At 41.2% G+C, this 24851-nt stretch overlaps 4 protein-coding genes across 5 annotated transcripts in view; 2 read left to right on the forward strand and 2 right to left on the reverse strand.

Annotated features, from left to right (window-relative positions):
• LOC119739122 (bactericidal permeability-increasing protein-like) overlaps positions 1 to 9021 on the reverse strand; it is a 10698-nt gene extending 1677 nt beyond the window's left edge. Inside the window, exons 1-15 of the mRNA XM_038213951.1 lie at positions 8893 to 9021; positions 7463 to 7577; positions 6121 to 6249; positions 5629 to 5702; positions 4850 to 4946; positions 4443 to 4506; positions 3957 to 4020; positions 3300 to 3388; positions 2862 to 3041; positions 1929 to 1991; positions 1240 to 1407; positions 994 to 1061; positions 766 to 808; positions 575 to 638; positions 3 to 69 (exon numbers count right to left, since the gene is read on the reverse strand). Coding sequence (XP_038069879.1) covers positions 3 to 69; positions 575 to 638; positions 766 to 808; positions 994 to 1061; positions 1240 to 1407; positions 1929 to 1991; positions 2862 to 3041; positions 3300 to 3388; positions 3957 to 4020; positions 4443 to 4506; positions 4850 to 4946; positions 5629 to 5702; positions 6121 to 6249; positions 7463 to 7577; positions 8893 to 9007 — 1400 coding nt within the window. The 5' untranslated portion in view covers positions 9008 to 9021. The remainder of the gene's footprint in view (positions 1 to 2; positions 70 to 574; positions 639 to 765; positions 809 to 993; positions 1062 to 1239; positions 1408 to 1928; positions 1992 to 2861; positions 3042 to 3299; positions 3389 to 3956; positions 4021 to 4442; positions 4507 to 4849; positions 4947 to 5628; positions 5703 to 6120; positions 6250 to 7462; positions 7578 to 8892) is intronic.
• LOC119739343 (cytochrome P450 2J6-like) lies at positions 7642 to 15471 on the forward strand. 2 transcript variants are annotated; one of them, XM_038214238.1, is made up of 6 exons: positions 7642 to 7833; positions 10875 to 11141; positions 11757 to 11902; positions 12569 to 13376; positions 13623 to 13780; positions 14089 to 15471. In XM_038214238.1, the coding sequence occupies exons 2-6, from the start codon at positions 10891 to 10893 to the stop codon at positions 14268 to 14270; spliced, it is 1545 nt and encodes a 514-aa protein (XP_038070166.1). In that variant the 5' UTR covers positions 7642 to 7833; positions 10875 to 10890; the 3' UTR covers positions 14271 to 15471. The 2 variants fall into 2 exon arrangements, with proteins under 2 accessions (XP_038070166.1, XP_038070165.1); XM_038214237.1 differs by lacking the exon at positions 7642 to 7833 and adding an exon at positions 9053 to 9141.
• A 648-nt stretch (positions 15472 to 16119) lies between these two features.
• On the forward strand, positions 16120 to 20534 carry LOC119739347 (S-crystallin SL11-like). Its single transcript, XM_038214245.1, has 5 exons — positions 16120 to 16580; positions 17122 to 17214; positions 17759 to 17877; positions 18381 to 18491; positions 19293 to 20534. Exons 1-5 carry the CDS (start codon positions 16445 to 16447, stop codon positions 19455 to 19457), a joined length of 624 nt encoding a protein of 207 aa, XP_038070173.1. The 5' UTR covers positions 16120 to 16444; the 3' UTR covers positions 19458 to 20534.
• LOC119739348 (gamma-aminobutyric acid receptor-associated protein-like 2) lies at positions 19808 to 24705 on the reverse strand. Its single transcript, XM_038214246.1, has 3 exons — positions 24467 to 24705; positions 23287 to 23515; positions 19808 to 21916 (listed from the first exon to the last, which is right to left on the reverse strand). Exons 1-3 carry the CDS (start codon positions 24513 to 24515, stop codon positions 21823 to 21825), a joined length of 372 nt encoding a protein of 123 aa, XP_038070174.1. The 5' UTR covers positions 24516 to 24705; the 3' UTR covers positions 19808 to 21822.
• Positions 24706 to 24851: the final 146 nt, after the last annotated feature.

Below are 24851 nucleotides of genomic sequence, written 5' to 3' on the forward strand. Positions count from 1 at the left end.
GCTTGATGACTGTTTTTTCCAACTTGATGTTAGGGCTGGTAGGCAATGGGAAACCCTTCCTTCCTTCCTCTGTTTAAGAGCAACAACAAAAACCTAATCATGATAATTTCTGAAAACATCACTCTGACTTTCTAAAGTAGCATTCGAAAGGGCCTTGGCATGATCAAATGAAAGGACAAAGAAAAGAATGGCTTCTGAATCTTGCGTGTCTCCTCAACTCCGGAGAGGAGACATGTTTTCTGCGCCCCTAACGTAAATTGAAAAACAGCAAATGTTACCCCCCCCCCCCCCCAAAGGATATGGGAGTGCCTTCACACATTTCCACAGAAGGAAATGGTTTTGTATCGCTTCGATAGACATTGGTTAACATTATGTGCCTTACTCATTGTAACTAAAATATAATAACCAAAGAACATTCTCTAATACACCTGCATTGCATGAGGTATATACTTCGTGATATATTCAATAGCACATTGGTAGGTTTAATGAGTTATGACTAAAATGTTAACAGTCTATTAAAATTCCATTTTTATAACAAAGCAGAAAATACAAATCGTGAATCGAAGTCACTTACCGTTGATCCATGGAATGAGGAAGAAACTTGTCAGGGCGTGAACAGCCTCACTGATCGGTTTCATCTAGAAATTTTCAAAGAAAAACATACCGATATTCAAAAGTGGAAGAAGATCTTGAAATGCATTCAGCTGAGTCGTTGGTTAATAATCTTATGAACGGTTGTTTCTCTAATTTTCGTAAAATTCCTACCTGGATTTTTCCGATGGCGGACCGTTTCAAAGCAACCACGATACTAAACATAAAAAAATAACACACACGATATTATTTGAATAATTGTGACAAATCTCACCAAACTAAATGGTGTCTTATCTACATCCCTGCATGCAACTTACAGGTGGGGTTAAGTCTTGAAGTCTTAGGCCAAAAGCAATCACGGTGCATAGACCGCCTTTTTAAGACCAACATATCGAGACTTACCGCAAGGAGTCGGTCATCCATTTGAGACTCATGCCATCACTCGACAGCAATGTCGAACAACTGATGGTCTGTGGAGCAATAAATACCGTAAGGTCATCAGTTTCTTTGCGTGGAATGGCACAGCAAGGCTTACTCTTAGGTTATAGTCGGTTCCTGATTGTAGTATTTTTCTGGGGGGGGGGAAGGGGGAGATATTCTTTGCTCGAAGGTGCTACTTTTCATAGGTGCCCATTTTCAATCACCTACCGAGTTCAAGGTGAAGAGATACACCAGAGTTTTGTTGGGCAGGGTGACGAAAAAATCCAAGTCGGCCTTGAGGGAGACGTTGACATTGTCCTCGCCGATGTTAATCACTGGCGGCGCTGTGGCATTGGCGTTTACTTGCATCAGCAGGTTCGGATACTTCTTGGACACCTGCAGTTGCGAGGGATCGAAGAACACATGTGTGATTGATGTCCAGAGATAATCGTGAGATGGCAAAAGCTGGATATACTATTTAACTGAAAATTTGACTGTCGATGAGGTTTAGAATAGGCCGAAGCATTGTTAATAGAGATCATTTTAGCTACAAGCCTATTAGGGTGGGGCCGAAGGGGCGGGGCCTAAGGGGGTGGGCCTTCCTCCTCGGAATCTCACCACCTCCTCGAAACTTAACCACATCGACATACAAACCCACTTTGGTGCCCTCCGTCCTTTTAAAAGCTACCTCAATAAGCACGACATGCAATTTTAATTGATGCCTAAAGATACAAGGGGAGAAATGATAACGCGTACATTTTGACTTAAGTTAAGAAAGGTGACGTCCGGTACCCAACCCAGGGCATTTTTGTCCAAGCGAAAATTCAGCAACGTGTACATTCCTCTACCGTGCCGAATCGATTAGTTCAGCAAAACCAAGCGGTAGATTTGGACAGGTTTTTACACATTTTACTCACATTAGGCAAAAGAGACTCGACAAGGAACGAGGAAGTATTCAGGCTGTATTTACCAGGAGGCATCTGTAAATAAAACACAAATCCAATGTGTATCTTTTCATACATTATACGGTCTAAAACTTGATGACGAGACGTCAGAAACGGTATATATAGATCGCAGTATTTTTTTATCCTGAAGTTGAACCAAAGTCTATTTTTAACAAAAAAATGCAAATTCACTCCATCCGAGTAAGATAATTGAAACGATAAGGAAAAGATGATTTAAGTGAAATTCATTCAAAAAGTTTATTGAATGGATCGAGTTTTCACTCACTAAGACAAGTAACTACTTTTCAAAGTATACAGTTAGGGTGATTTTCACTGAAAGTCGTCTCTTCATAATTTCACTCTTTGGGAACTTACAAATAGCACACTAGCCTCTGTGGTTCATCCAGTTGAATGAAAATTTGCAACAAAACGAATAACTGTTTTTATTAACAAAAGTTAGGCATTACAATGTTCTGATTGTAAACACCTGTAATTCAGCTTCAGCTGCGAAACGGTGCTAATATATTTGAATTGAATGGAATTGATTGGAGTTTTGTTGACGTTTTCATTGAGCATGGTTTCTGTAAATGGTTCTAGTGCTTAAACAAAATGTCCATCGCATAGGCCTATACAAACAATTCGAGAATTAAAAACTCAATCATTTCGATTCTAAATCAAAAGGCGATACATGCCCTTCTAAAAAAAGGTTCTGTTTTAATTGAAAAAATGAATCAATTAAGTTACATTTTGACTAATTAATTAAGTGATTTTACTATAAATGAAAAAGGAATAAACGTCCTTTGATAAAAAGAAATTGGTTTCAAATGCTAGGTAAACTGGCTTTAATATATATTCTATTTTGGCGACCAAAATGACAACAACAAAACATCTTCACAGTCTGCGTACCTTATCCTGAGTAACGTTGAACTCAAACTTGCCAGCCTCGTAGTACACGTAGGCAGCCGTCTGGAACAGGTAATCGGTGACCCAGAGAAAAACGTGCCGGGAAACGTCAGGATCCGGCGGTATGACGGGCACTGTGTACGGCGCCTCCTTATGGGGCGTGTCCCTCGGGAACACCTCTCCCTATTGGCAGAAATGTTCATGACATCATTATCATTGCGTCATAATAATTAGTCAAATCAAGTGGCAAAGCAGTGGGTAAAAAATGGCTGAATGCCACTGTGACGTTCCGAAATAATAGGCAAAAGAAGAAGATAGTCTACGGGGAAAATGATTCAAAACTTGGCGCAGCTTTTAACAGACTTTACCGAGACCTTTGTAGACATCTTAATTTTGATCAATTGTTTTGTTGGAACGGATAACTGCAGCTTCTATCTTCACCTTGTGGGCTGTGTCGACGTGGCCAGAGAATTGGGGAGCTGTCACCAAGGAGTAGTCAATCACGGCATACTGGTCGATGGGGGCTTGGGCTGGAAGAAGGGGTAGAACAGATGAGAATCATTCACATCTAGAACACAGCTTGAAGTGTTTATAATCTCTGTTTTGTTACTACTATACTTTAGGAACAATTGATTCTCTCCTGTTCAGAGGGAAGCTTCTTTGAGGTCACTTGCTCATTTGGTCCAACTATACTCTGTCTTATAATTTCATTACCATAAACTAGGTGCACAAATGGACAGAACAAAGTTGCACGTGAAGACACCAAAAAGTTGTTTTGAGCATGAGTCCAGTAAAGATAGCAATAACTGCGATGAGGGACGTATAATTAAGGAGGTGTTGTTTTAAGGGAACTTCTGGTTCCACCATAAGGATAACTCGGGCACCTCGTCTGCCAAAGATTAGACACTCGCGATATGCTGGCTGCAATTACCTGTTCAGTCTATGAACTGGATGGATTGAACCAGACAAAGTTGTTTGGCTTTTCCCGGAACCTGGCCTGAATGGATTTTTGCTCACTTTAAAGGAACGTTTGGATTTGTAAAAAAGAAAATATAGAAGAGAACGAAAATCCTCGATCATCTTGAGAGTTGAACTTACTTTTCAGTTTGGAAAACTGCTTCTGTAGATCCGTATTGACCTCCTTGATTATCATGGAACATGTCTGTCAAAATCAATCATTATTTTGAGCTATATAGGTTAATAATGTTGATCTTCTTGTCAGTGCACGTGTGCTTATTAAAGGCGGGTTCATATTCTGCGCAAAGGAGAAAGCGAACGCGATTTCGTGACGTCATGGCAAGTTTTCTCCCTGCCTACATGAATTGAAAAGTTGAATTCATTTCAATTCCAAATAATTGCGCCACAAATGCTTCGTAAATTAGTCAGACTTCCTGCGTAGAGGAATATACGTTTCGCCAAAGTGTTGTTGCTGCTGCTGCCTCACTGCAGTCTGCCATCACTATCTGACCATTCAGCTGTAATTCTATTTTCATTGCTCACTATTCCCCTCTAGATGCTGGTCCTATAGTAGGATTTAGTCTTTCGTTTGGAAACAGTGTAAATTGTAACCTGTCATCATCATACCTGTTTGTTGAGCGAACTTTTGATGGAGTTGCTGATGCTTCCGGAAAACAGATTGTACAACCAGCTGAAATCGTGGGCAATAATAAAAGTTAGCTTTAAATGATCAGTTACCTTTTCTGTTGCAGAATATAGCAGCAGCCAAACGCAAATCGTTGTATGTCTCGTCAGGGTTTGAATCTCTACTCAACCTCAGTCATTTCTCGATGTGTGAGTTATCAATTGGTTTCTAAACTTTAGAAAGCGTTGTTTTCTGGTTTAGAATTCCATTATTGAAAATTGCAATTAAATTAATGTTTAATATTATTTCAGCCTCTCCATCAACCAAACCTTACAAGGGCCTTATAGTGTCCTTTAAAACCACCGCATTTTTGTTTTATCAAGAACAACATCTCCTTCCTTTTATTTACCTAGCACCTCCATGCAACTTGACGTGAACGCTGCCCGCATTGAAGGAACAATCCGAACTCGCCGAGCTTACAGTTGGGCGTCCGGCCTGGTCCTTACCTTAAAAAATATCCCAAGCATAATTAACATTAAGAAGAGTTTGACAAGGAACGGATGATAAGGTTTCTCAGAAGCGTGGTCTATATACGGTTACTGTGTATAGACTCATTGCTCGATGCGCCCTCACCGAGGGACATGGTTTTATCCACCCGAGGGACGGGGGTTTTGTGTTCTTTAGCAAGCCACAGGTCCAAGGAAGACTCATCTCATGACTTGACGAACAGTGAGAAGCACTTTTTGGGACCACATAAACGCCAATTACCTATATTATTAACATTGATGAAGTGTTCATGCATTTTGCAACATGCTAATGCACTCTGCAACGTTGTCATGCACTACTTTGCAAGGAGCTCGTCCACTTTGCAACGAGCTCATGCACTTTGCAACGTGCTCATTCAATTTCGTTGCCTCCTCTCACCTACACACGGCTTGTGATCAAATACTGGTACGGTGAAGTATTTGTCAAATTTTCTCTCTCACACTATCTCACTGTGGAGTTCCTTATCAAAATCCAACTGTACTCGTCTTGTAGTTTATCCCAACGAAATCCGAGTCCTTATAATCTCATAATTCTGTTTTGTTGTCTAACGCCGCCATGCATCTTGACTTGCCTTTGGTCGTTAGTTTAGCGAATTTAATTTTATTTAAATATTGATTTTTTTTTTAAGGACGATCGACTTACCAATTCTAAGCGTCACGGCGAGAGAGGCACCGGACAAGCTTGCATCAAAGGTACCACTATCGCTGATATGAATGCTAGTTTAGCAGGAATTACAAAGACAAAGAGAAATTTAAATGCACTGAATCGAGTCAAAGGAATTATTAACGACGTTTAACTTGTACGAGGTTAAATCGCATTTCATAGTTTCATTTTATAGAGGTCGTTGTTGTATTGGTGTTTCTAAAAGAAAATCAGTGGTACCAACGTAATACCACAACTATTTTAGGTATTTTTGTTTTTTTGGTGTTTCTTTTTTTTGTTATTAGGCCTTTTATTTTTTAGTGTTTTTTATTTAGTCCTTGTTTAACAGCCCCAAAGCACATAAAATGTATTCAACCAAAAATCAGTAATCTGAAAGCAATTTAAAATCGAAACTATGATATTTAGAAGCAGTAGATAATATCCGAGAGTGTTTTCCCTCTAAAACCCAAGAGGACGGTTTCAATGACTTACAAGCCGTGGTTACTGTAATGCCAGTTTCCGGACAGAGAGAGTGTGATCCCGCTGGCTCGCAGGACGAGTCCGACTCCAGACTGGGTGGTGAGTGTGGCTGATGGAATGGCGAAGCTATTGATTCGCATGCTGGACAACAGAGTCATGGAGAGAGAGGGGGAAATAATTGTTGCGTGGTAATGAAACCCACGCACAAAAACAACACAAAGGACAGCATCAGCCTGAGCAGCAGCAGCACTATCAGGAGTAGCAAGAGCAGCAGCATCAGACAGCAACATCAGCAGCAACAGCATCATCAGCAGCAGCATCAGGCAGCAGCAGCATCAGGCAGCAGCGGCAACAGCAGCAGCAGCATCAGCAGCAACAGCAGCATCAACAGCAACAGTAGCAGCAACATCAGCAGGCAGCAGCAGCAACAACAGCAGCAGCAACAACAGCAGCAGCAGCAACAGTAACAGCAGCATCAGCATCATCAGTATTAGCAACAGCAGCAGCATCAGCAGCAACAGCAGCAGCAACATCAGCATAGGCAACAGCAGCAGCAGCATCATCAGCAGGAACAGCAGCAACAGCAGCAGAATCAGGCAGCAGCAGCAACAGCAGCATCAGCACCATCAGTATCAACAGCAGCAGCAGTAGCAGCACCATCAGTATTAGCAACAGCAGCAGCAGCAACAACATCAGCAGCAGCAACACCAGTATAGTAGCAGCAACAGCATATAGCAGCATGCTGATTGCCCCCTGACGAGCCGCCCCCCCCCCCCCCCCCCCGACGAGCAACTGCCCCCCACCCCCATCTGCAAAAACCATAAGCCTAAAAGTTGTATACATTGTATACACATGTACCAAAGTGTTTTTTTCTTGTGGTGGTGCCCCCCCCCCCCCCCCCCCCCCCACCGCCGCTTGTAAATTGTACTGTAGCCCCCCTATATGGCCGGATCTGGCGACGGGGCTAAGTACGTGGCCAATACATTGTGTAAATCTGACAATTCTTTTGCGGAGTGAATATTGTATTCTATTGGATAACAAAAATGAGATATTCACCAGTTCTACATTAAGTTTGGACAATTTCACACAAGAAAGTCGTTTGCAATTATTTATACAGATAGGAAACGAAACAAAATACCACCAGTTTACCTACAAGTCAATCTCCAAACACTTTGTTTTCTCACTGAAGAAGCCAAACGCGCCATTAAAGATATCACTCCCCGTGATTATAATATCAATGGTCATTAGTGATGTCTTGCAATGTTAACAACAATTGTCAGTTGATTGTAGCTCTGAACCCTTATTGTGGCACCATTTTGTTTATTGGGGGGGGGGGATTTAAAGTTTTCCTTACTTTGAGATTGTGTAGTAAATATTGCCAACCACGGACACATGAGCCTTGCCACTGATATCAGGGATTGACAGATGTTTGATTTCCTCCTTCAGGATCTCCAGCCCAGCATCTCGAACTGTCCAAAATAATGAAAATCAATTCATTAACACCCCCAGACTGTATACTGTGCCAGTGCAATTTTATTCGTGACACCATCACCCACTGTTGATGAGCGCATCAGAATAACGTCGTTCATGGTCATGAATTCATTTCATCAAATTCGCCCATTCACCCAATCCTTCGATTTTATTCGTGACACCCGTTGAGCGCATGGTGAAACGTAATTCATGGGGAAACGAGGCCTAACAACCGGAGGAGTCCAACCTGGGCTAGTAAGTTACGTACTTTTATGTTCACAAGTTATGTCTATTTTAATACATGTACAAATATCACAATATTCAGCTGTCCACCAATAATCATAACCGTTTTAATTCACTGAATCAAGGGCGTTTTCCTGCCGCCATGAATGAAAGAAAATTGTGAACAGGAAAACAGAAAAGTCACCATCATTACATTATTTGTGGGGGGGGGGGGGGATCCTCATATTCCAAACACAAAATCTGACAGTGAACATAATGTTTCAATCTTGACAAAAATTGTAAAAATCTCATTTGCATCTGAATGCCTGTGTGTATCTCTGGTTCTCACTCAGCTCAATAGCTTCAAATCGCATTCCGTGGACAGCTGTAAAATCTTATTGTCTATTTTAGTAAAATATGCATAACTTCTCATAGCATGGATCAATTTCAGTAATTTTTTTTCCAAATGAATGAAAGAATATGCTTGTTTAATATATGCTTCGTTGGTGTATCAAATTGAATTGCTTTTTAAGGGGGAAAAATAATTAATTACGTTGTCACTTCTTTTTTGCTCAACTTGTATACGCACAATAACAAATCGTTTAAAAAAACACCCTCATGCAGAAAAAATATCAAAATCTCAAATCGGTTTTTAATTTAACTGTAACGACGCAAACCAACAGCTAAGCAGCAACAACAATGGCTGCTAATTTGTGTCCTTGTATTATTTAATTTAGACTATCAGCTTTCAATCTCCGTCTGTTTGTTTGATGTCTGTCTGACGTAGTGACGTTTGTCTCTCCTTGACTGTCCTTGTGTCTCGGTAAGCATATTGTTGCTACTCTGTTAGTGTTCTGAACTTTTAAACTGACCACAAAATGGCTCAAGCCGGTGACGCAAATACGTGTCGGCAAGTGGGGGGGGGGGGGGGGGGGGGGGATAGGGCGATGACCAAAATCCTAAAAAATTGCCCGGCCGTGGAAATTCGACAATTCTTGAACCCCAACAAATTATACAACACAAATTCCCGCTCAAATTCCTTGTTCAAATAATTTTACGCCCTTGCCAAGGTAGTCAGTCAACATGACTTACGATAATTCAGCCCAGACTGGCTGATTCTGGCTTCGAAGCCGGGACGCACTTCGGCTTCGACCGATGGACCCATCATCAAACACGTCGCTAGTAACAGGGCAATAGTGAGCGCCATGACTGCCAACGCGGAAATTTAGACTGCGTTGATTTCCAGCACTCACTCCTCTGTCGGCCGTTCAAACACTGCTTGGGACGGTATCAAACCTCGGCGACACGGCACTGAATGTTCAAGATTGACGGTGGATGTTGGTAGGTTGTAACCAAAGCTTCTTCTGCCTTGAATCTTTTCTCTCAGGTGTTTATGAGACCACTGCAATTGCACAATGTCTGGATGTGAAACAGGGAAATCCCAACAAGGAAGTATATAAAGCCATTGTGAATTCCCAGGGTGCAGCAATATAATGTGATCACGTGACATAGTCATGACGAAGTAATTGGCTTAGACTTGAAATGTGTTTCCTGGGTGATTCGCCAAACCCTTACCTAAATGCCATGGGATGTTGTTATTGTATGGCGTGTACTTACATCGACATTGTCCCACCGATTAAAATCTTATATTGTAGCTGGTCTCTTAAATTTTACTTCCCGTTTCGTTTTGCTTTAATAACTCCCGACGAGATCTTCTTATCCAGTGTACATTCGGTTTTCTTTTCCTTATTTAGGAAAAATATAAATGATCAAATTCTAGTTTCGAAAAGATACAATTACAGTTTCGCAGCCGGTGTCAGTCAATAATTGAACATCCTGCCAAACAGAGAGATTACCAGCGTCGTGTAATTATTTTTCTCTCTGCTGTGCCATGAAATCATATACATGTATTGCTTAGCTATACATTTTTGGGGGGAAGGAGTCAAATTCGTGCGGCCGGCTGTTTGCTCAGAAACTCGTTTATCACAGAATATATTCGCTTACTAAATTTGGGCCCGGCAGTGGCCTAACCGGGAAGGGGGGGGGACACAGGGGCACGGGACTAGATTTGCTTTTTATCCCCTGTTTTCAACAGTGGCGTAACTAGGGTTAAACTTCTGGTCGGGGTGGGGTGGGGGAGGGGAGGGCACTTGGGGTGCATAATTTGTTCAAGGGGACACTGAAGGCAAATTATATATATTTTTGTTCAATTGAAGATTTTAAACGGGGGAGGGGAACCAAGGGACACGGACATCTGTTATAGGGTGGCAGGTAGTTACGCCACTGGCTATCAATAAGATGAATGAAATCCAGCCTTGGCAATGTTGGCAGCGCTACTCGAGCATACCTCACGCGCGCTTTATTCAAGCTATGCCGGTGAGGTACTAGGAATTTCCTGGGTAGCGCTGCCATTATTGCAGAGGATATGAAGGTAGGGAAGGATTGAGTGAAGGCGTGCTAAGACAACAAATTTATGAACTTTAGCATTCCATTCAGTATTTTAGGCCCCGTTTTACTATATCATAACATGAATCAGCGGCTGAACGGGGGGGGGGGGGGGGTCCCATCTAGATCCGCAACTTTATTACCAAAACTGGATTTGATTCATCTTGTTTCAAGAGACCTCCACCGCCGCGGCAACCTAACCGCGTTTGTCACGGGACTGACTGCAAAATAAGGGAATATAAATCCAAGGACCAAAACTAGCCGAGAGAGGGCTCAAGGCCCGTAGGCCTTTAGGGCCTAGATGTTCATGTATACTGTTCAAAATGCTGGACTTTAACCTGGCAGCAGGAATTATTCACATGCAACGAAAATCGTCAGAATTCTTTGAATCTTTTGCAAATACGCAGCGTGAAACTTGCCGGTTTGACAATTTGTGTTCATTTCCAATTTCATAGGTTACGAAGAAAAACTTGTTTACGACGGAAGGAGACATTATTTTATTGCCCATGCAGATACTTTCATTATGATCATTTCATCACAGTATATATTACTATTCGGTTGTACAGCTTGTTATTTTCAGAGGAAGGCTGTAGATGACCCTTAATATAGTTCTTATTTTTTCTTCGCAGAATACAAGCGTTGACAATGGATTCTATTACCGGTGACATGGCCTCCACCGACCAAGTCTTGGGCCGTTGGTCGGCCGGTGTACGATCTGCACTGGTCGGGCTGGCGGTGTTCCTCTTGGCATGGTTTCTCATGTTCCTCCGTCGACCAAGGAACCTCCCTCCAGGGCCCAGGGGCTGGCCAGTCCTGGGCTGCCTGCCGCAGATGGCACGGGCGGTTCTCATCGACAAGCAGGTCCCGCACGAGTTCCTGTCGAAGCTGTCTGGAAGGTGCATTTATTTTGACAAACACTTGGAGTGTTGAAAGAACACCAGTGTAATTCTAATAACGCGGTGTTTGCATTAAAAAAAATAGGCCATTCTTTAATATTGTTTTCTGATAATTCTCCGTGGGAATTAATAGAGACCATTATATCGACCGTGAAAATGATGCAACAATAATGGGAGACGTACGGTATGCGAGTTGGTAATTATGTTGTTGATTTCATTATCACAGTTGCACCAGGCCCACATGCATTTCATGTGAGATGCAAATTGCCTATATAGTTTGCCCGATATATAACTACACACACACACAAAATTGATGATGTAATCTGTAAACTTTTGTCTGAGCCGAATTCATCTCCATTCCTTATAGCCATAAATTATCATTGTTTTCAGACGGAAACTTAATTCGCCGGCATGGTAGTACACCCCATAGAGCTACAGTGATTTAATATAGCTCTATATGATCCACCCATTATACCCAAACCAAACATATACCCTTATCTGTATGGTCAATCCCTTGAAAAACAACCTGCCAACATCTTCAAAGGAGACCATAAGAGGCAAACTGTCCGAGTTCAAAGCATTAACTCGGTCCGTTTACGTGTGTTGTATCCGCAGATACGGGGATGTCATGAGTCTCTATTTAGCTGGGAAGCTGGTTGTGGTGATCAGCAAGAACACCACCATGCGGGAAGCGTTTGGACAGCAACAGCTGAGCAGCAGGCCCGAGTTTCACGTCGCCAAGGTGGAGTTCCCGGGAAGAGGTGGGCAGATTGGCACTCGTAGTTTTAATGTCCGACAACAGCCTAAACATCCTTTACTCAGATGTAGAGTATGAAAACGACCGATGCGTCCTGGTCCTTATGACCTCTGCCGCGGGGTCAACTCATTCAGATATCACGGGACACTGCAAGTGGCACTGCATTCCGCTTATTTAAGAATTAGGCCAATCATACGACAGAATACCATTTCGTGAACCTTGGGGTGTTTCTTGTACTAATATCCATGCATGATTGGGTCTCCCGTCTGTAAAGGTGGCTGATGAGACATCACTTGCATAGTAATCTGTTCACACCATCAATGCCATCGTCATCAATCGTTGGGATCGTCTTCATTGTCACCACCATGATGTGCGAGTTACGACTATCGACATGAATCATTACACTTTAAAACCATCACCTTTACCAGTCGTAATCGTCACAGATGCTTATGTAATCTTTCTCATCACCAACGTCCGTCATCATCGTTACCATCTTCACCACTGCCACCAAGCCTTCACTATACCACTGTCACAACCTTCACCACCCTTACAAAGAACATCATAAGTCAACACGACTGTCATTAGCTACCGCGGCGGATAATTTTCACCGTCGCGCTCTCTAAAGCCAAACACCTTCTGAGGGTACTTTGTATTTGTATTCCCTTTGTAGGCGTCTTCGCTGCATCCGGCACAATGTGGTTAGAGCTTCGCAGGTTCTCTTTGACAGTCTTGAGAGGACTAGGCGTTGGGAAGTTAAGTTTTGAGGAGAACATCTCCACGGAGGCAAAGTACCTCACTGATAGTCTAAGGGAGGATCATGGAGCTCCTATTGACCCCACACACCCACTCAATAACGCACTCTCCAACGTCATCTGCACCGTTGTCTTCGGCAAGCGGTTCGAGTACAGCGACGAGATGTTCAAGAATCTCTTGAGGCACACCTCGAGCGTCACGCACGATGCGGGACCGGGATTATTCGTCGAGATTCTTCCGGCTGCCTTCGCCAAGCTCCAGGTCTTTCCCTTCGTGAGGACCTACATCCAAGCCATCAGAAACTTCTACAGTCATATCAGTGCCTTGATCAAAGAGCACGAGGAGACCTGCGATACGGAGGAACCGAGGGACTTCATCGACGAGTTTGTCAAGGCGTGCAAGACACGAGAGAAGCAAGGCGTGGCATCGGTGGGGCTGACGCCCGTCAACCTGCTACGGTCGGTCGGGGACCTGTTCATCGCCGGTACGGAGACTTCTGCCACCACTCTTCGATGGGGTTTGCTCTACATGATGGCCTACCCGGAGATACAGACTCGCATCCAGCAGGAGTTGGATGCCGTGACCGGTCGCAATCGACTACCCGTCCTGTCAGATAAGGCTTACCTGTCTTACACTGAGGCAACTATCTGCGAGATACAGCGAATATCCACCATCTTGCCGCTGTCAGCACCGCATTACTGCGCAGAGAAAACTACAATCAGTGGGTAAGGGTAAAGTAGTACGTACACTGTAACAAGTCCCTTTTGACCTACAATCTGGGTTCTATTTTGACACTTTTCATGGTCAAAAATTACACTTCTCTTGATCATTTCGGGGGTCATTTTGACCAGCAAACCTTGCGCCATTCTTTAACGGAGCAATTCTTTAACTTCAAATCTGACCCTTTTTAGAGTCTGTGAGAACTTCAGGTTCCTGAATACTTAATCACTTGAACATGGACCTTTTTTCAGATACAACATTCCAAAGGGCACCTTTGTCCTGGCCAATCTCTGGCACAGCCATTTTGACCCCTCGGTGTGGGCGGAGCCGAGGGAGTTCCGCCCGGAGCGATTTCTGGACGAAGACGGCAAGCTTCGACACCGAGACGAATTCATCCCATTCGGGAACGGTCAGTTATTAATCTCCAGTTAGAGTTGCATTATAGGTCGCTTCCGAATCTCGTGTTTGGAGTATATAGCCTGTTATGGTCTGTGCCAATACGTGAGAACATAACAAAGTAGACGTAGTCGTAGCTCTGAAAGCCCGTCTCGGACACGGCTTCGTCAGTCACAAAAGCAACCACAAGTTAGCCATGTCAATCACAAGTTTAGTGACACGCCATTCACGTGAGTTGTCACTCGGCTGTTTATGCCCTGTTTTATCTGCGACCTGACTCGACTTGTACTCGTGTAAACTTTTCATTTGTTTCTCTAACAGGTCGTCGAGTATGCCTGGGGGAGAATCTGGCCAAGATGGAGCTCTTCATCTTCTTCACTCACCTCCTGCATCACTTCACCTTTAAGAAGCCTAGGCATGCCCCTCCCATATCGTTCAAGGGTGATCTCGGAGTCACCTGGGCGCCTGCGGACTATACCATGTGTGCTATTGCGCGGGAGTAAACTTGGGCCTCGATTATTCTCCAATTTTCTGATACATTAAGTTGTATACGAAAACAAAACAAGCGGGACTAACATGGGCGGGATCACGTCATCCGGTAAAAAGTTCTATTCATTTACACACCCATTTTCACCGGTTGCGATGAGTTACAATTCAGCACTCCAGACTGAAGAACCATTGAGTTTTAAGTAAACAGGTCTGGGAACAAGACAACTAACTCCCGGACGTACGTCCGCGCTGATAAGACAGCTTCTAGGATTGTCACATCCGGGAACCAAGAATAATGTTCGTTTACATTTTGTTCAGTGTTTAAACATATTCAATGAACAATATAGATTAAAGGGAAATGGAATCCATTGATGTTATAATTATATACCATACCAAAAACTTGTTTTTCTAACATTTAAATTGGTAAGACAAAATGTTAGCTAAAGATTAAAATTGGATATGGCAATTTTTTACTTACAGTGCAAGAAAACTAACTCTGACGTAGTTTAATAAATTTTAATAAACTGAATTACAGAGGTAATGTTTGTATTTGAAGACCATTTTGCCGAGATCGAAACCGCAGGCGTTTGTTACTATTACAATTTATGGAATACAAGTCACCCTATTCGGTGAAATAAAACTCAAAAGGTTATTTCTATTGCTAAGTATTTCTATTGATAAGTATTTCTATTGATAAGTAATGATCAACATCATGAATTGTTAAAATTGTGCTTCACTCTTGGGCTTATGATGACAAACACAAAACAAGCACAATTTGAACCTGAAAAGCAATCTGAAACTGTGAATTGCTATATAAGTTTTTTTTCATGACCATCACATCAAAAAGTTTTGCTCATCTAACATTCTAAACGCGGGACATATAAAATCGTTTCGCCGATAAGCCTAGGCCCTATTCTGAAAATATTTAATTAAACAGGTTGATTTAAAAAAAAAAATTATTCCTAACTTATTTTCTTCGTTTACTGGCATTCCAGTTTTCTGTGGCCGATATCAGTGTTTGTGTCACCCTGGATCTATGTTTTGCCCAGCGGAAGGATATCTGAAGGAAATCGTGAAAATTGCATTTCACGTCAATTATTATTCTTCACACACAAAATTAGACCCTTTTTGAATAATTATCATTAAGGCCTAAGCAACATTTGCACGAAAACATAGATCCGCAATAATGTAATAAAAAGTCTGAAGTATTATCAAGAAGATTAATGAGATTTGAAACAGAATTTCAAATTAATGTAACTGTTACATGCATGGGCTAACACGAACTTGAACGTACAGTTTTGTTCCATTTTAAATAAACCCCGTCAATCTGTGTCAATATATATGTTCAGTGCTGCTATAATGGAATCACTAAACTGGCACTGGTTAATATGGATCTATTTTTGTTACAACAACAGTCATTTTGACCTTTGGGCGGCGCAGTTTATTAGGGCCGCCGACTGCACTGAAGGGCTATAGGCCTATAATTTTATAGTGGAGTCCCCTAACGTAGCGCACTACTACGTTTCCCTAAACTTTCCTCAAGCAGTGTTGCCAAGCTTTTTTTTTTAACTTCAAATTCATTCAGTTAAAAACTGGTACATGTATTACAACCTTAATAATGCTTGCTGTTGAACCTTTGTGAACGATTTTAGTAATCATGAAAATCCCACGTTAACATTTTACAATTTCTTTAAATTTCACTCATACATGTACTGTGATATTTGAGGTTGTTCACTCTAGCTAGGCACCGTAAACGAAAAATCAAAGTGCGCGACTTTAGGGCCGCGCCACGTTATCAACAATACGTCATGGTGATCGTTGCAATGCATCGGGTCAAAGGCTGATGCTGTAGATGCTGCGCTGCACACTACATTTGTATTTCATAATATCGTACATGGACTTCGAGCGCCATTGAAACGTGACCTGTCGTATTGTATCAAAGTGAGAAAGCAATTTTCGTGTTTTGTCCATAACTCAACAATAGTACTTTCTGGACACAACGAAACTGGGCGAAGCCCCTCATGCCCGATGACACATTGACTGTTGAGATCTCATTAGAATTCCTCTAGGAGTAACAAGGAAACCGTCAAGTTCTACTACTCAGGCTCGATCAGTACAACCAAAGCCCAGGCACATTATATAAGACCCTTGTCGTGACTGCACTTGAAATCCTACTCACCGTTCATTCATGATGCCGACGTACCGACTGATATACTTCAACAACCGTGGCAGGGCCGAGGCGACCCGACTGTTGTTCAAACTGGCCGGGCAGGAGTTTGAAGACGTCAGGATCCCGGGGGAGGACTGGGCCGCCCAAAAATCCAGTAAAGCGACAAAATGTACTAAGTGGATCGATAATAATACCAAGTGTCATGGCACAGTGGTTAAGCGCACCAGACTCAAGCTCTGGTGCCTGATATGCAGAGTGTAGTAGGTTCGAGTCCCGCTCTTGACACGTGTGTCATAAAGCAAGACACTTCGTCCTTCGGATGGGACGTAAAGCCGTATGTCCCGTATGTTGTGTAATACACGTAAAAAAACCCAGTAACACTTATCGCTAAGAGAAGGGGTTCGCCCCGCTGTTTCTGGCAGTGCGTTCAGTACTTTTAAGGAAGAAAAATAGGCCTATGCTTATGAAATTGGATTTCATAAACAATAAAACTTAACGCCAAATAGAATGTTAATGTGTTATTTTGTCCTCAGCAATCTTGATCTGCCTCTTGAAAGGCTGGAGATAATCGGCGTGGGATGGGTGGGGGAACCCGCGGGGTAGCCGGGGGGGGGGGGGGCTAAACAAAATGGCGCCCCCAGTTTGGGTCCCCCTGCCCAAGACCCAAAAACGCAAGTGACATTGTTTCTTTGCAGAGTATCCGTTGCAGCAGCTACCAGTGCTGGACATCGATGGGAAACTGATACCGCAGAGCAGAGCCATTGCATCGTACGTGGCCAGAGAATTTAGTAAAAATCAGGGAATAGAAGGGAGAAATTCTTCAGGAAATATCAAACTGATATAATGTTTGAAAATTGAAACGCAGGTGATTGCTATCTATTCAAGTCTAAAGGCAGGTCCTTACTTAACGCGAGTGCAGAGCCAATTTGAAGTTAGGAAATATTCGTTATACGAAATTCGCCTCTGTGAATTGAAATGTGTTCAATTTGTTTGCCAATTTGTAGCGGGAAAACCTGCCGTAACGTCCAACCTGTCACTGTCATCATTATATATTCATTGAGGCATGCGCAGTGAAACCTGAATGGTTCGTGTTTCATAGACTCCAAATTTCACACTACACATCGGCCTTTAGTCGTCTTTTTTTATTCCTGAAGAAAAAAGTCCATTCCTTTTTTCTTTTTTTTTGGGCAAGACTGCGAACAAGTGGATGTGTATTTTGAGACTGTTGCTGCATGGACTCCTCAAGAAATGATCCCGACTAGATTTGATAAATAACCGTCTCATTCCGTTATATATATTAAGTCCTCATCATATTTGCTTCATGAATCCTAGGGTTTCACGGGAGCGATAGCTGGCAGACATTGATGATTGACGTCGTCTGTGACACCGCCGATGATCTCACGCGACCCTTAGGAGATGCGATCTTCCTTGAAAAGGATGAAACCAAGAAGGTAGGCTTGATTCTTAACTTGAAATACGGAAGAGGGGGCGGGGCGACTAGTACAGACGAAGTAGAAGAACACCAGTTTGTATATCAACTGGTACAAAAAAGGTCGACTTTCAATAGCCTTGTTTTCTACAAACATCAAAGATGGCCCATGTTCCCCGCATTTTGCCAAAAACAGGGTATAGGCCTATAGGCCTACCATATGATTTTTTACACCGCACAAAATCAGAAAACCAACTGAGAACTTCACTATTTATGAGCGATCGACGTTCTTCACATTTCGGCTGATTATTTTATACTTATGAATAATCTTAAGTAAACGTTAAAGGAAGTTTTTGTTCGCTTATAGTAACTGTACAAATTTACCTATGTAGGTTTAAAAGATGCGCAAATGTTCTCTCCGGGATGTAGGCCTAAAGAAAATGAAATCAACAGTTGTAGACCGCCAGAAAATAAAAAATGTATTATCTTTTGTATTGGATTTAAAAACAACCAAACTTTATGCAGGCTGCAGCAATTAAGAACTACTATGAGAACGAAGCTCCCGTTGTCTTGGATTGTCTCGAGAAGTACTTGGTGAGCAACGGAGGAGGTGATGGCTACTTCGTTGGAGAAAAGGTAAAGCTTTACCGGAGTTCCAGGCGCAGTGGGACTAAACAATTCCATTGAGTTCAAATTCACATCAAGGGGGCAACATGAATAAGCTGTAAAGTTTAACACCGACAAATATTGCCATTAAAAGTGCTCACAACTACATTGTAATTCAAATACCTTAACTATTGTTTAGCTAAAATATCGTACTCAGTCATTTACTGAGAAAGGATATAATCTCAAACCTTGTATACAGGGTGAGTAAAAAAAGGACACCCAAATGGCAGGACCAATTTTTGAATAGGATACGAAAGCCCAATCAATGAGCTTTCTTTTAGTACAAGAATCATTCAAATCACATGCACTTTTCAAATTACGGAATTTTGAACACAAACACCGTTTTAAAGTTCTGTCTGGGATGTATTTATTTTCGAGTTTTGTCTCGAAAAATTTTTCCAACTGCCATTTTCCTAGAAACATAAAAGTTATTCACTTTTGAATATATCGAACGAAAACAATCCACCACTAGTACGTTATTGAAACTATTTTTCTCACAAAATTCGAATTACTGCTGCCAGACAATAATTCAGCTCTTGTTTGGTGGGGTTTTCTGCACAAAATAAAAGTACATTTTCAGAGGGTTGCAGACGCCCCAAAAAGTAGGTATTTTCCGCTAAAATAAAACACAAACAATGGTAAATTCGTTAGGAGAACAGAACAAAAACTTTTTTTTTTAATTGCAGGAGTATGCATCTGTAAATAATCATCGTTTTTACATCCGACATCTGAAAGGTTTAACTTATAGTTTTGGATTTACTTTTTATCCAGATTTCTCTTGCCGATATCAGTGTTTGGGTCAGCCTGGATCTATGTTTCTCCCAGCGGAAGGATATTCTGGCTAATTACCCAAAGCTGGCCAAGCTGAGCGACCGAGTCACCAGTCGGCCAATAATTGCGGCATATCTTGCACAGCGCCCTCAGATGATGTTTTAGATTTAAGCAATTACCAGCGGTGGGCGGAGCTAGAGTGATGGCGAGAGGGGGATCCCTTCCAGAAGGACACAGTTGAGCTTCCATTACTGTATATTCAATATTTAATCTCAACATAACATGTAGCATTAGTTAATATGAACGATTTTGTGTGATGTCTCAATTTTTATAAGGGAGCCTAGCAATAGCCATTCAATTTGAATTTTTGAAAGTTTGTTGGCCCCCCCAAAAAAAAAATGCTGATCCTTCGATTAATCATCACAGAGATCCGTTATGTTTTGCATTTAGAAAAAGGTAATATGACCATGGAGAAAATCCAATGACAAAATCAATTATATACTGCGACAAATTAGTTCAAAACTGTGATATTATTTCATATCAATTTAATCGCTGCAATCACGTGTGCATGATGGCTGAAATGCAATAATTCTTCACATTATTTTGTACAAATTGTAAATTTTTCTTAGTCTGCAAATTACATTACAATTTCCCACTTACCTCTTACAACTATTTTGCAAGTATAAAGCTATTTTGAGTTGAAGAAAATATTTGAATTTTCTTTGTCAGATGCTTCAAATAAAACTTTTGAGTAACCCTTTCCCTTCCTCCCCCCCAAAAAAAGTTTAAAAAAAAACTTTGTTTGTTTGCATGGACATTTCTTCCTCCAATAAAACCAGAACTCAATAACAACTTTTACTTGTTGATTTAAGCTCACATTTCCCAAACATTATCCCACAAACATAAAATCCAAACCTCTGGTATCTGAATAAATAAGGTAAGCTGTAACTAAAATTGTACAAACATCCATAATATATATAAACAAATTACATCCTATAAAGATACAAACTTAGTAAAATGAGCCTCTGAAAAAAACAATCGACGTTGAGATAAATGTTTGTACAATTGTTTACATCATCAATGGCACCAGTTGTTTGTTTCATATTTTTTGTTGTGTTTAAGGCATTCCGTTTATAAGCTCCGGCTTCTTGTGTAATGCCTCCACTTAGTAGTTTTCATGTAACAATTGTTTTGTTTTCTAAAGTGCTTATTCATGTGGAAATAAATGTTTCTGAAATGAAATGAAATGAAATATACATGTAAGTGTTAAAGCATACAGACACCACTATTTAAACAAATTATTTTCTCTAACAATATAACTTTAAAGGAATGCTAGCCTCTGGAATTTTTTTTAAAACTATAAAGCATACTATACAGAGTACAACTTGAACAGCACTGATTGTTTACTCAGCAAAAAAAAGGTAAAAAAAAACATTTCAAAATAGGATTTGCATTGTTTAAAACTGGTACACAGCTTATATTGCTGGGAGACCGGGAAAGATTCTGTCTACCTTTTAGCACAGATGGTCATTAGCAAATGTTGTCACCCCCCCCCCCCCCATTCAAATTGTCTAGCGACGCTCCTGGCTTAAGGCCCTGGCAGTTTAAGAATCAGAATTTGAAGTACTGATTTCAATTTATATACTCACAAAATGCTTGCTTATATGTAAAGTACAGTTGTTGCTTTTCTTTCTTTTGGTCATATACACGGGTTAATACTTGTTCAAGACATGCACACAGTGAGTGCTTCTGTAAGTTAGTGCTTGATTGGTGATCAAACTACTTAACTTGCTTTCTGAAAAACACACAGTAATACTTGGCACAGTGAAATAAGGTAATTTCCTTTTAGACTGCTTTCATAAAAATTTCAGTTTTCTTGAAAATGGCATCTGTCACTAGTGAGAACAGAATTACTTCTCGTGATATTTTGGGATGGGATAATGTAAGCATGATCTGCAGTTAGTAAGGGAACCATACAGTAAGCAAGACAAAATGCAAGCAATAAATGGCTGTTAAACAGGGGCAATCCACAATATGGTGCATCACCAAGCATTTACATCAGAGGAAACTGTCGACTTTCTGTACACATATGTATAACACTGCAGTTCATTATTTATTCTTCGTTGTAAAAGAATGCTACATGCAAATACAGGGGTGTCTTGACCTCAGAGTTGTGTCCGGCAACGTCTACAGACTGATGTTCAATTTCTCCTGTGATGCACTTCAGATAAAGCAAGAATTTCTAAGCGAACGTCGTTTTTTTCCTTCTCTTCTGTATAGCTTATCCTTCCTATTGTTTATAGTTTGATCCGTCAAAATACTCTTAGCTAAAAAACCAAAGAGAACCTCGTGTACTGAGAAAAATTAATGACAAGTTTTGAAAATGAATTTGATCAGATGACTTATAAAATAAATCTCCAGAATTTTAGCAGGTGGCCAATACGGAGTCTGTCAGACCCGACTTGAATTTTCAACAGGTGACTATTTACAGTTTTGTTTTTGCTGGGCAGCTGCGTGGCATGGTCTAGATTCATGATGAGCCAAACGTGTTCTCTCCGCTGTACGCTACGTAGAGAAAACCATCATCGTCTCTGTGTGCTTCGTAGATCTGACTCATTGTTGCACTATCAGGAAAAAAAAACAGAACAAAGGGAAAGGATAAAATTAAGTTGCTGATCCATATTTATACACTCACACCGTTTTTTTTTGCATTGTTCTGATAAATTCGTGAATCAGTCATAGAAATATGAGATTTGTAATCCTTTCAGCTTCAGCAAACAGAAAATTGAAACACAAACCAATTATCATACGTATGTGAACGTCAATTCCTGCAGATAAAATCTGACTTCCTTTGTAGATTGATAAGGCACACTGAAAAAGTGGTATTCCACTATGATGTAACGATTCAATGGAAATGATAAATATTAACTGAGAATTGCTTTAAAAAAAACTGTCATGTCATGTTCTCATTATGTGAAGAACTTCATCCACAACCCCAATTGATATCCACCAGATTTTGGAGTATTTTTCAGAATTGGGGAAGACAGAACCTAGCCATTATTAAATACCATGGGGAATGATTGTTGATTTGTCTTTGAAATTTTAAGTCTGAGATTCACTGGGCTGTATATATATGTGCTTGTTTAATCCTAGTCACAGGGCAAATTGTTCTCTTGTTAAAAGCTGCAAAGTCCAAACATGTGACTGCAAATGACTCCATACCTCTACAGACCACAACTGCTGTTAGTAATTTCAAGTGCATCATATTTACACAATACACAATGACCTTTAATACTTTGATCAAAATGCAGCCCACTTAGGGTTTACATAGGCCTTCAAATCAATATGTGTTTATTACAGAGTTATTCTTGTTCTGAATGGTGTTAGCTAATGACTGAGTAAGGGTTTCACTTCAAAGCTAGGGCCTTACATTGTGCTATGCATCTGCAGATGAAATCAGATGATTTCAAATAATCAGTGAACTACATGGAATTAGCAATTGTTGTACAGTAACATCTGGGGATGATGTCATCCTTGCCCGGCAATAAATGTTATTCACCCGTGACCGTAAACATCTGATTACATAAATGTTGGTGTAAGGCAATACAAAATATTACAAGGAAGGGATATCTGTTAATGCTGCATCACAACTGAAAGCATATATTCTGTTGTGTTTACTGCTCATGGCTCCTAATACATTGGGATTTCAACACAGGAAACCAGACACGATTGTCTGAATGGGTTTATTTAATTGGGGGGGGGGAGGGGGCGCTTTGGCCTGCATTTAAAAAATTGGTGTCCAAATGTTACCTAAATGGAACATTCTCAATTGAAGTTCCATGCTTCTTTACACATTACCATTTAAATAGAGTGTGTAGTATCATACAGCAGGGGTGGGGATGGGGGAGGGGGGAGGGGTGGTGGGGAAGGGGGTAGGGGGTGGTGGGGGAGGGGTGGATGAGATGGGAGGGGGGGCAGATGGATTGATTTTTACCTTGACTGTGGCAAGACCTTTCCTACAAACAGGAACACAGCTTTCTCGGAGGGCAGTTGGATCCGCTTTCGAATGATCCACATGAATTGAGCCACCGAGATGTCGGCAGGAACCAAGAACTTGCGCTTGTCAATGTCTTGAATTTGTGAGTTGGGTGCTTTCTGGACAATGACTGGAATACGCTCTGGATACTTGGCACGAATCTTGGATGCTTCTGAGAACCGCTGGTCTATTGTATAACCAAAAAACCAGAATTATTATTTGGTTTTATTTCATTTGCCTTTACTTCCTTTGAGTACTTTGGTTGTGGTACCAGCTGCTCTTTACTTTGAACCAGCCAGCTGACCCCCAGCTGACCCTAGCAAGCTTTGGTGGTAAGACTTCTGCACTAGTAAGCAGGAGGTCATTGGTTCGAGTCCCATCCAAGTAGTTTGTGATTTTTTTCTCACAATCACTTGGGACAACACTCAGTTTTTGGCGATTGTGTAGTGTAGGGCCCCTGTTTTGTTTTGATCAAATTAGAGTAAAAAAAAATGTTTTTTAATGCTCAAAAATCACCTTTACAATAAAAAACAGACTTTTCTCAATTCTAATGAGGCCTGTTTTGCAATTTTTAACAGTTTCTTGGGGTAGAAAATCACGATTTTCCTACGCGGTTTGTGCCTTGCGATTCAGTGCGCCGTGCGTGCTCACGGTACATCGCGCAGTGATCGCCATCTTTATTTTCGGGGTTGCGCGTTGTCGCCGCGCTGTCATCCTCATTTAACCCCCCAATTTCCCTCAAAAAATCAAAACCCTGCCTTCTAGTATGACATACCTGTTTGTTAAGAATGTCGCCAACTAGTTTGGTCGGTCTAATTTACTAAATTTCAAAGTGGATTTTGTTCCCTAGGAACCGTGCCTTACATTACACGATCGCCCAGTTTTTATTTTAAGAAGTGTTGATGAAGGATCATTGATTGAGAATGCATTGATTAAAACTAAAAGATTAAAAATGGCTTAAGGATTATGTTCTCTCAAAAAGTCTCTGCAGTCATAATCTAGCAGGTTCAGTAAAAAAAATTAACAAATCAAGTGAACCACCAAAAAAGGGTGAACAATACATGGGAAAGATTGTTGCACCAAACAACGCCGCGCGCCGCGCCCTCTACCAGTCTACATAAATGATGAAATCACTTACCTGCCGGGGTTTCCTCCTTGTAGGCCCACTTCATTTTCTTTACTGTCATCTAAAAACTGCGACCGTAGAACCTTTCTCCGCTACGTTGGCAACGTTTTCCTTCACTTGTCGTTCAATGACTGCACAAATCAGCGTCACTATCACCCGATACAAATCAGTGTCTCATCATCTGCAGACGAGTTCCGCCTGTCGTCCATTGTTTTGGTTTTGTGCTAAAAATAAACACCTGCGACACTTCATGGTTGGTAATCACTTGATTCGATTCACTTGTGTGGGATTGTGCTTAGTACCAGTGATTGCGAACGTTTCCCCTGAGATGTATGGAGAGCCAAAACAAAATATATATATAAATAAATAAATCTAAAAACCACACCCGACAAAACTC

This window comes from Patiria miniata, unplaced genomic scaffold, assembly GCF_015706575.1.
Source record: "Patiria miniata isolate m_02_andy unplaced genomic scaffold, ASM1570657v1 HiC_scaffold_30, whole genome shotgun sequence".
Lineage (NCBI taxonomy): Eukaryota > Metazoa > Echinodermata > Asteroidea > Valvatida > Asterinidae > Patiria > Patiria miniata.